Source organism: Octodon degus, unplaced genomic scaffold (genome assembly GCF_000260255.1).
Source record: "Octodon degus isolate 3935 unplaced genomic scaffold, OctDeg1.0 scaffold00005, whole genome shotgun sequence".
NCBI classification, from domain to species: Eukaryota; Metazoa; Chordata; class Mammalia; order Rodentia; family Octodontidae; genus Octodon; species Octodon degus.
Window position 1 is genome coordinate 12,557,876 of NW_004524581.1, and position 11,446 is coordinate 12,569,321.

At 40.6% G+C, this 11,446-nt stretch overlaps 2 protein-coding genes across 2 annotated transcripts in view; one reads left to right on the forward strand and one right to left on the reverse strand.

Annotated features, from left to right (window-relative positions):
• Fam149b1 (family with sequence similarity 149 member B1) overlaps nucleotides 1-2,660 on the forward strand; it is a 44,403-nt gene extending 41,743 nt beyond the window's left edge. The window contains exons 10-11 of the mRNA XM_023718620.1: nucleotides 342-420; nucleotides 1,667-2,660. Of these exons, the coding sequence (XP_023574388.1) occupies nucleotides 342-420; nucleotides 1,667-1,740 (153 nt within the window). The 3' untranslated portion in view covers nucleotides 1,741-2,660. The remainder of the gene's footprint in view (nucleotides 1-341; nucleotides 421-1,666) is intronic.
• A 1,707-nt stretch (nucleotides 2,661-4,367) lies between these two features.
• Dnajc9 (DnaJ heat shock protein family (Hsp40) member C9) lies at nucleotides 4,368-9,647 on the reverse strand. Its single transcript, XM_004623999.2, has 5 exons — nucleotides 9,018-9,647; nucleotides 8,742-8,882; nucleotides 7,758-8,012; nucleotides 5,069-5,155; nucleotides 4,368-4,547 (listed from the first exon to the last, which is right to left on the reverse strand). Exons 1-5 carry the CDS (start codon nucleotides 9,195-9,197, stop codon nucleotides 4,428-4,430), a joined length of 783 nt encoding a protein of 260 aa, XP_004624056.1. The 5' UTR covers nucleotides 9,198-9,647; the 3' UTR covers nucleotides 4,368-4,427.
• Between the last annotated feature and the right edge of the window lie 1,799 nt (nucleotides 9,648-11,446).

Below are 11,446 nucleotides of genomic sequence, written 5' to 3' on the forward strand. Positions count from 1 at the left end.
ATCACTACTACTGAAAAGGTGAGTTGTTTCTTAAAACCACAAAAAAGTGAGAAATCAGGTAAAGTTCCCTTGGAAGCTAAATGAAATATTAAGCTGTTATAAATATTGCCAAGTTGTCTTAAAGACATATAAATAAAATTGTAGAATGTATAATTTTCACAAGTTAGCAAGTAGCTCTAGTTATCTTTTTCTTTAGAATTCTATACAGTGCCCTCAGCTCACTTTTTTCTCAGGTTGTGATTAGCCTTTTGCATTACTGCCAATTTCACATTCCCCTCTGCAAACCTTAAGTACCCTCCTGTGGGAGAAGCAGCATGTAAGGTGTCTCTCTTTTCTCTTAGCCGGACACGCAGTACCGTCAGGCGCGTGCAGCTGAGTGTCCTCATCAGGTCCGACCTGGCAGGGGAGCCACAGGTGCAGGTGCGGCAGCAGCTCGATCTTACTGCTCTGGTTACATGTTAAACTCCTACCTCCATCTTTTTCTCTCCCTTTCAATACACTTCTCTTCCCTTCCTCTACATTATCTTGGGTTTAGTTTTCCTACCTATGTGGAAATCACCTAAATTCATTTTGGAAAATGGGATACAATAAAGAGTTCAATTTCTCAAACCAAAACCAAACTTCAGCTTTTTTTTTTTCCTTCATGCCATGTAAATTAATCTTTCACTACTCTGGTAAACTTCACCTTTTTTTAAATCTAAAAATTTGAGCAAAATAACACCTAATATATTCTTTAAAAATACAGCATGGATTTTATTATGTAAGCAAAGCCTATAGTGCCATGAACTAAACTTCTTTTCACTGTCAGGCAGGCCAAGGCAAGAAGTTCTAAAATGTAAGGATATAGTGCATCCTATTTTAAGTTTTTAATCTCTTAATTATATTCTCTGTAAATTGTATTAACAAAGAAGTAATGGGAGAAAAATAGAAGGATGTCCTAACTCCTTCACAACCGTCTTCTCACCACCCTCAGGGTTTTATTATGTTGTAGGTGAAATTTAGAAGTACTGAGCAGTAGAAATGTTTCCTGTTTATGATAAAATTAGCAAATATAGTAAAAAGCTAATCTTCCTCAAGCCATTTGTAGTGTAGTCCAACCGATTCAGTTCAGTTCCTGGTAGCACTGATCATTTTTGTGTGGATTTTTTTTTTTAATTTTTATCAGTATGTGTCTGTATATCTTCCTTTGTTCATCGCCTCTTCTTTCCCTCCATCTCTTAAACCCCTTCCCATTTAAGAGCTACTTGCCTACTTCCTATTATCTCATCAATTAGAATGGATCACACACGACCAGTTTTCATCAGGTGTAACTAATGTCACATTTTGGTGAGCAAACACACCTGAAGCCTTTCTAATTATGGGGCTCTTAAGCAAAAGCAGGTTTCTACTTTCATTTCTGAAAACATAGGTCTGTTTAGTATTTTTATAGGATAAAATATATAAACTTGGTTTGTCACGTCTTGGCAAATATATGCTTTACTACTTACTCCCATTCTTGAAATTTAAAACTCCAACTGATAATTGGGGCAAAAAGTCCTAAAATCTGCTGCAACCACCACTAAAGAGCACAGCTCTGAAAGGAAAAAATCCTAAAACACAAACTTTGATAATTATCACCAAATCTGTGCTGTTTACTAATGTTACTCTGATATTTTCTGTCTGACAGGTTCACAGTTACATGGCTCTACAAAATCTCAAAGCAGGGGTGGACCAGTGTCTAGAACCAGGCAAGGACCATAGGGCAAATGAGAAGAACCTAAGAGGCTGCAGCAAACACATGAGATCTCGTGAACCAGTGTTCAGTCACTGAGTGAGTACCACTTGTGTACAAGGTCAGCTTGAACCTATCTTCACGAAGTTATTTTGGAGTAACTGACTAATAATGTATCTGCCAAAGACCGCACAGGTATGGTCTCCATCTCCAGTTACAGTCTTCCTTCAGCGTAAGTTACCTCTTCCACTGGACAGTGAAGACTGTACCCCAGATGTAACAATGAATGATTACCTTCAATCACTGCTCATGTTATCTGTTAATAATGATCAGTCCAAGTATTATAGGATTCAGTGGCATTATATAAACACAAAAAGAAGCAAATTCACTGGCTTCAGAATTCTTCAGCTAGTACTAATTTCTGGAGAGCTACACTCAATTTCAAGTCAACTCATTTGTAGGAAGTAGTGTTATCGAACTCTGACCTACTCACCAAATAAATGTCATTCCTAAAGCTTTCCCCTTACATGTCCAATCCTATTGCCAAGATGAAACAGAAGGGTTGAGTACAGAATAAGCATTGGTATAAAGTAATGTGAGTAAAAATTAAATTGCATTGGGGGCTGGCTCAGCTCGCCCTGAGGGCACAGCTGGCAGGGCCTGTGGTACCAGGGATCAAACTGCAGTCCCCTGTGCCGCCTAACCTTGCCTAAGCAGACGCTCTAGACTGCTGAGCTATCTTGCCGGCCCCCTGCATATACTTTTTGATTGGATAGCTCAACCTTACATAATCCTGCCTCATAGCAGGTTATGCATAACTTCTTAAAGTATTCTACTCATCATTCTGGGAATCTTCCCCAGAATACTTGCCTTGACAGATCTTTTGCTAAAGGTTTAAAAGTTATAATTTGTAAAATCTTATATTTTGAGCCATAATGGTATAATTCCTTAAAAAATTTAAACTATGGCAATTAGCCCATTATAAATAACTTATCCTAAGGGCAGTAAGAACAGAGAACTTAGGCAATCTTCTGATTTTTATTGTGAACTCACAAATATAGCAATAACCTTAAATGTGGATTAAGTTATCTTATCTAAATTTCACTGATTATCACACCAGTTTTAGATATTAATTAACAGTGAACTGTAATATAAATTGAGGTGACTTTTAAACTATACCAGTAGGGCTGGGGGCATAGCTCAGTGGCACAGCACTTGCCTGGCAAGTGTGAGGTCCTGTTGTCTCACACTTTGATTTCCTCACAGTTTGATTCCCAGTACCACCAAAAAAATAAAATAAAAAATAAACTATACCAGTTTTCTAATGCTATATTATATGAAGACAAGATTCAAACCTACATTTTATTTTTAATATGATTAAAGAGTATTTTTAACTTTTATCAACTACAAACTGAAAATGTATCATGCTTATTTCTAAATTATGATACATGTTTAATGGCAAAAGAAAGCTTTTATGTGTTATTGTGTATTGACTATAGTAGTTTACAATCAAGATTTTTTTTTTTTAATCACTGGAAATGAACTCAGGACCTTGGACTTGGCAGACATGTGCTTGTGCCACTGAGCTACATCCCTGGCCCAAAATTAAAGATTTTAAGTTAAACAGTCCTTTTAAAATCCCATATATGACAGTGAAGACATACCACCAGCACATCTAAATAGAAATAAAAATCTTTGTATTATTCTCAGGCATCAGTACCATGACTACATTGTAACAGTGATCTGAATGGCTTGCCTTTCAAAGTGAGAGTCAGCTGTCTCCAAACAGTGATCTAGCCCACTCTGTTTTTACTCATCTGTGTCCTCTCAAAGCTAGTGAAGCTTGTTTCTTAAAAACAAAACCAGGGCTAGAGAGAGAGCTCAGTACAATAAGCGCTTCCCTGGCAAGCGCAAGGGCCTGAGTTCAACCCCCGTTCCACAAAAAAAAAAAAAAAAAAATTATGTGTCTGATATTACAAGATGGGTAACACTTTTACAGAGGAGAAAACAAGTTCATAGCTGGGCAAATATAAATCTCTTTATGCAGACTATTATAATGCTGGCTAGAAATTTTTAAAAATCTTGTCTATCCAAAACACCATTGTATTTCTTCTCAATCACAATTTAAATGATCAATGAGATCATTTAAAAAGCCACCAGTACTTTTTTTCTTACTTGTTTATTCAGTTACACCCAAGTTACAAAAATGTTTGAATCTGTATTCTTGTTTCTTTCATACTTTAAGGATAAAGATAAGAGCACAAAACCTGGCTAATAAAATAAAAAAGTCTATTTAAAATCATTAGAACCAAAAGCAAGCTGGCAATTATTTGGAAGACAGCCAGCTGTCAGTATTCTGAACGTTTAGCCAGGTGGAGTACTGTTCTACTGGGCACGCATAGCACTGAAAGCAGATGGACAGACCCACCTTCTAAAGGGAGCTCCCAAGGCAGAAGACCCACGGAGGGCAACGCACTGCCCGCCCGAATATCACCCGCCCAGTTCTCTGTGTGAGGACTTCTGAGGATGTCAGGTGATTTCTAGGATGCCTCAGATCAGGTTGAGAAATTCTGCTTGGTCTGGTTGATTTAAGTTGTTTAGGCTAGAAAGACAACTTCTCTTAAGGGGCACATGAACTTTGCCTTCAGATCCTGAGTGCACATTGTCTACACCAGCACCAACTGATGCCTTAGGACCTTTGTTGAGAAAAATTCCATTACTTCTTTTCCTTCTTGAGGGCTGATTTCTTCCCTCCTCCTTTGGAAGGTTTGCAATATTTTGCTTCCATTTGAGCCAGAAAACTGTCCATTTCCTTTTGCCGATCCTTCTGTCTGTTCTGTTTGAGAAGTTAAAATATAGCTTTCAAAATACACTTGACAGAGACAGAAAATACTTAATGATTACCAGGGATTGGGGGGAAAAGGAACATGGGGAATGATGCAAGTGGATATGGGTTTTACTGTAAATGGAGACAGTATTCCAGAATAAGATAGTGGTAACAGCTGTACAACTGAGTGTATTAAACTGTACATTCCTTGTCTTCATTTTTTTTTTTTTTTTTTTTTCTCCTGCTGTACTGGCTTATGATTGAACCCACCTTTGCTATTTTTAAATTTTTTATTTTGAGAGAGGTTAGGCTCAAACTTGTGCTCTTTAGCCTCAGCCTCTCAAGAGTGCTGGGGTTAAATTTGGGTACCACCATACTCAGCCCCAATCTGTACATTCTTTAAAAATACAAGATGGTGTGAGTTACATCTTAAAAAAAAAAATACAGTACCATACACACACACCAAACAGACTGTCAGCAAATAGGAGTCAGACGATGAAAGAAGTGGCAAAACAACCTAGCAAGTTTACCTGAATGAGTGCTTTCAAGTTACCGGCTCCTTCATCAAGGCCCAACTCCTTCCTGCTCATTTCTGCTTCTTTGGCTTCAGCCTGCGCCTGAAATAAACTCTTATGAGACAAGAGTTTAACCAAGCTTAAAATACACTGTATTCCTTTCAATTTCAGGATTGTATGAATCCATTATGTAAATAAAATTACACAAATATATCATTCATTAGAAAAAAATAAATATTGCTGACAGCAAGCCACAAATTCCTCTTAAAAGCATTTTTTTCACTCCATTTCTACTTGCTGTCGGTAGTGGAATTAAAAACCACAAAGTGACAGAAAGGAAAACAATATGCAAGACAGCCAGGAAAACTAAGCGTGGCAACATATGCCTGTAATCGAAGCACATGGGAGGTAAGAGAGCACAGAGACCATCCTGGGGGCTACAAAAGTGAGCACAAGGCCAGCTGGAACTGCACAGGGAGACCCTGTCTGGGGGAAAAAAAAAAAAAAAAAAACAGGAAAGACACAACCAAGGATATCCTCAAAAAGATGCCAACCAGGTATGGTGACACTCAACTGTAATCCCAGCACTCAGAAGGTTGAGGCAGGAAAATAGCTGCAATTCTGAGGCCAACCTGTGTTCCACAGAGTTCAAGGGCAACCTGAACTACACAGCAAGACCCCGACTCGAAAAAGGGGTGGGGGGTAGTGGGATTCCAACACACGGGCACTGTGGAATCCTCCTCTAGCAACCCCACTGACTACATGACAATAATGACAGCCATGTAAATAATCCTGGCTTACAATGACTTCTCCAGAGTATCAAAAGAAACATTAACAAATGCAGGTTTTACTTTTCTTTTACTGATTTCAAAGCTGATCTATTGACCATATTTCCCAAAATACCACAAGAGTATCTTAGGATACCAACTATAATAATTGGCCCTGACCCTTGCTGAATTTTCTAAGTAGCAAATATTGGGAGGGACAGCAGCCAGGAACATAGCTCAGCAGCATAAGTGCCTGCCTGGCAAGCACAAGGTCCTAAGTTTGATCCCTGGTTCCGAAAATAAAGAGAAAATAATACTGATAACGGGCCAGCCAAATAGCTCAGTGGATTAAAGTGCCTGCATGCAGGTATAGGGGCCAGGGGTTCGATCCCTGGGCCTGCCATGACAGCCCTGGGGCGAGCTGAGAAGGTGATTAAGACTGGGCATAGTGGTGCACGCCTGTAATCCCAGCTCTTGGGAGGCTGTAAACAGGATGATCACTACAAGTCCAATCTAGTAGTGAGACTTTGAACACCCTGGAGACCTTTCCTAAAATACAGGGGAAAAAAAAAAAAAGATATGATGATGAGGATGAGGATGATATTGGGAGAGTTAACAAATTAGAATCTTGTACCAATAGAGATAATTTTTTTTTTTTATCTCAAAATTCAGCATCCCTCTCTCCCCAAATTGGGTGGAGAGTCTCTAATCAAAACAGTTGTTTCCCTTCAAACTCCAAGGTATTTCCTCAAACTAGTATCCTAAAATTGAATATAGCTGTGCTCAGTTTCACTGAAAAAAATGATTTCGTATGAGTCTGCATTTAAACAGATGTAGCTCATGAAGCAAAGACAACCTTGACATACGCTGCATTCATTCCACTTCTGCCTACAGCTCAACACAGAGATGGCATGGCCTTTTATCCAGGCAACCCGGTCCTTTAAACTTTCACCAAAACAAAAAGGTCAGTTTTCTCTGTGTGTTAGCGTTTATCTAAGAGCTGCAGGCCTCTCCACATCCAACTGCAGGAACATAAAGTCATCTCAAAATTGTATATTTTGGATCCAACCCAAGAATCAATCTGAGCAAAAGCTTAAGAATCTCCACCTTTTAAAAACTGTGAATTATATTTTTCAAGTTTAATTATCTGCACCTTTTTTTTCACTACTGGAAATCCAGTGCTGGGCAATGGGTCCACCACTAAGCTATACCCCCTCAACCTGCACTTTTAACAAACACTGACTCTATCATTGTCTCTGTCAATCAAGTTGGCCCATATAAAAAAAAAAAATTAAGTCATTTTAAGATTACACTGAACAATTCATGCAGAAAATCTTGAGCACTGCATACCAAAATAAAGAGATTTTTCTTGAAGAACAAGTATGCCCATTTAATTAAATGAGAGTTATCGATCAAGCTAACCCTAGTGCCTATTTCAGTGGTCTTTTGTTTATTTCCACTGTTGTAAATACTTTCAAATCGTGCGGAAGCTGGGCTGGGATGTAGCTCAGCAGCACAGCACCTGGCTGGCAAGTGTGAGGCCTGAGTTCAATTCCTGGTACCTAAAACAAATCATGTAGGAGCTATTAAAAAAAAAAAAAAAAAAAAAAAAAAAAAAAAAAAAAAAAAAAAAAAAAAGATGACAAGAAAAGTCTGGAGACTATTACTGGACAAGAAGAGAACAGGAAGCCAGGAAGAGTGGTATAAAGGTGGACAATGGGACAAGGGTGAGAATATACTATACATATTGAACCTCCTCTTGAATGTGAAACTAGGAAGAGAAGCTGGGTGATGAGAGGGTGAAAATCATCAAAATATTTTACATGTACCATCCTGCCAAAATGAAACCCATCAGTCTGTATAAACAGTTTTTTGGGTTTTTTGTTTTACAGTTTGAAGAAAAAAAAGATACAAGTCACAGATAATATAATCCTTACCCTTCTCTTCCTTGCATTCATTTTTTGTTTTGATTCTTTGACAAAGGCATTATAGGCTGGGACCTCTCCAGCATCAATAGCTTGCTGGATGATGTTCCTTATCCTGGGTTCCTCTGTGTACTCCACACACAGCACAGACTCCATGATCTGATTCATGTCACCCTTGAAATCCAGGTAGGCCTGTTTAATATCGGCCAGCTCTTCCTCAGAGCCTTTGTAAGTCTTTTCAAAAGCTTGAATGTCTTCTAGAGATATCTGATGATAAAGATACATTACTTTAACTTCAAGAATTTTAAATAAAAAGCTACACTAGTAAAACACAAGATTTAAGTGTTGAAATGCTTCTCTCCTGATACAACAGTTGGCTTGAATTGAAACTGTCACAACTAAATCTCCTATGCCTAAGCTTTTCCATCCTTCTCCCTAAACCGACCTTTACAATGACTAAACTGAGGACCATCTAAGCAAAATTTAAATGAAGTTTCTAAGATAGGAAGATACTTAAACATTCAGATCTTTGACTTGGATGTGCAAAATAATGCACAGGCTGAAGAAAAATCAACCCCTTTCACTGCGACAATCATCCAGAAAGCAATGAAAGACCCACTTCGGTTAGTGTGTTGTGTATATTCAACGAACATAATTAAATCTTTCAACTTCGTTAATAAAGAATTCAAGGGGCTGGAGAGATGGCTCAGTGGTCTAAAGCACCTACTTGAAACAAGCATGGCAAAGCACAGGGACCTCGGTTCGATCCTCCAGCACCACATGCCAGCCAGACCCGCCCCCTGGTGGGCTGAGCTGGCCACACACACACACACACACACAATAAATAAATGTAATAAATAAAACTAAATAAAAGAGAATGTAGCTGTATATCTATCTTTAAAAAAAAAAAAAATTCAAGACGTGCGGCGCCCCGCAACCAAACGGCGCCAGTCTGAACAATAGGAAACGTCACGGAGAAAGTTCCACAGCCCCCACCTTCTTAAAGAGTAACCTCCAGTACGCCTCCCAGTCCCGGTCTTGGTTGAGCACTGAGGAGTCCTCGTCCACTGTTCCCTGCTCATCGTACACCGCTCTCTGCTCCTTGTCACTTAGAACGGCATAGACTCTGCCCAGTATCTGAGGAAGAAGAGCATCCAAGTCACCTCTGTAACCCCCACTGAAACCGCGCCGCGACAAATAAAGGTTAGAAAACGCCGGGCCGCGCACTGCGCTCCCGCGGTGCCGGGAGCCAGGAGTCGGAATCGAGCGGACCTGGAAGCGGCGGGTGGCGTCCTCCTTGTTGTCCTCGTCCACTCGGTCAGGGTGCACCCGCAGGGACACTTTGTGGTAGCCGCGTCGGACCTCGCCGTCCGAGGCCTCGCGCCGCACGCCCAGCACCCGGTAAAGGTCGGCGGTACCAAACTCTTGCTCGCACAGCTCCAGCAGCCCCATGTTGGGCCCGGGATGAGATTCGCGAACACACACGGTCACGGCGCCACCAACACCAGCGCTGCCCGACTTTCTTTTCCCCGCTCAAAAAGCCCAGGGCGCCTGCGTCACAAAACGCGCGGGATCACGCACGCAGTACGTGTTACGGCGGCCCAGGAGGGGCGTGGACAGGAGGCGGCGGGAACCAGCTTAGTGCTCATGGTTGCAGCTCCCGGGTCTCAGAGCTGCAAGAGTCCGCGACCCTGAAGTTCCCACCATACCTCTTGCATGCGGCCCTCAAACCCTTACTCTAGAAATATTACATCTGTCTTACCCTCAGTGTCCCGGCACAGAAATATCTATTGATATATAGAGAATCCCCATACCAGGTTACACTAATAAGTGGAATTTTTTTATGCAAATTGGTCAAATAGCATTCATCAGTTACACATGGCTCAACCTAACATTTTAATAGATCTGGATTTTCTTTTTTCTTTTTTGGCAGAACCGGGAATTGAACCCAGGCCCTTGGGCTTGCCCGGGAAGCGTTTATTCCACTGAGCCATCTCCCCGGCCCCTAGATGTGGATTTTCAAAGATGATGCTCAAAGCAGTAACTGCAACCATAGGTTGGAACTGCTGGGGTACCTTCCTCTAAACTCTGAAGGAGGAAAAGAACTGTCTACTAAACAAAAAGCACAAAACACCAGTCTTAGTTTTAAAAACACTTTATCTAAACTTTGTCTCCTTCCTGCCCCCTTCACCTTACCTACTGACTCAACGTGACCCTAATAAAAAACCTCAACTGCTGAAACAGGTCTGTACGATATTGTAAAATTCAACATGCTCTGAGCAAATCGATGTGAGCTGACAGGTGGGCTGACAAATCATCCATGACAGGGTGGAAAACTTGGGCCTGGAGATAAAAAAAAAAAAAAAAAAACAGGTGACAATGGAGAAAGGGGAAAGCTTTGGAAACTAAGATAAACTACCACTAGGTGTATGGGTACATACACCTGAGACAATAATCCAGCATGCAAAGTGAGTACCTCAGCTGGAAGAAATTCAACGATACTTAAAATAATATGTGTCCTATCAATTCCTCTTACTGGTCAAGGCTTTGCAGTCATACTATCCTCTGCCTATAGGGTTCTGCAAAGCCTTAGACTCCCCAGGATATTCTAGTGTCTTACAAATTCCTTGAGTTGGCAGGGTTTTCAAAGCCTTTCTCCAATCCAAGCTCAAAGCCATCAAAAGTTAGTTCCTCTCCCTGTCCTGGTTTCTGTCTCCTCAAAACAAGTGGAGATCAACCAACAACACTGGTGAGCCTTGACAATTCCAGAATTTAGGGTGACTAATTATTGTTCTCTGAATATAGAACCTATAAAATCAGTTGGAACATTGATAGACATTGGAACACTCTCCATAAATTTCCTGTATCTCATTGTTATGCCAGAATTTGAAATCTGTATTACCCAAACTGTGCAGTAAAACAATGTAATTCATGTAAACAGTGTTGAATTATGCAGTTTTGGTGAGACAAACAGTATGTGTGGTTTTGGCCCAAATGGTCACTTACATAACTAAACCCATGATACTACAGGTAAGATCCTACCACTGACACGTTTGTACCTAAAGAGTAAAGAGAACTAAGAGTGTGCTACATCGCTTGGCTTGTTAACTATTCCGAGAGGGTCTAAGTTATGCTCACTCGTCTTGAATTTGCAACCCCTTGTGCCTCAGCCTCCCAAGTAGCTGGGATTACAAGCATGCTTAACTACACCCAGCTACTACTAATTTTGTAAGACCTCTGAAACCCTTCCATCTTTATTTTTCCCAACATAGATATTATGCTGGAAAGGAGTTTCCAGGTAGCCATGTTAGTGCCTGAATCTTATACCTCTGGGCAAGCTTCTACCTCCCTAACCATAGCTTTCTCATCTGGAAAATGAAGAGAATCCTCCTACCTCAGTATTTCATGATCCTCTATTTTATGATCCTCATAAATATTCTTGCTCATAAAAGGTGCAGAGATTTATGTGGGTGCTCTACAACATTAGCTTTCTTCTAATTTCTCACTCTTAAAATATAGGCTGTTGTGCCTACTTAGGCAGACGCAGGGGTCAGGATTCGATCCCGCCCCTCTGAGACAGTGATTGAGACTGGGCGTGGTGGCGCAAGCCTGTAATCCCAGTGCTTGGGAGGCTAAAAACAGGAGGATCACTATGGGTCCGATCTGTGTAGGCTGTCACAGACCAAAAGCAGCTTTAATAA

Bases quoted from the DNA above. Each gene is read 5' to 3' on its own strand.
- Dnajc9 (XM_004623999.2), bottom strand. From the start codon at position 9,197: ATGGGGCTGCTGGAGCTGTGCGAGCAAGAGTTTGGTACCGCCGACCTT. The intron at 8,013-8,741 runs GTGGGGGCTGTG...CTTTATCATCAG, and splicing joins GGAGGTTACTCTTTAAGAAG to ATATCTCTAGAAGACATTCA. The intron at 5,156-7,757 runs GTAAGGATTATA...AGTTTATTTCAG, and splicing joins TGAATGCAAGGAAGAGAAGG to GCGCAGGCTGAAGCCAAAGA.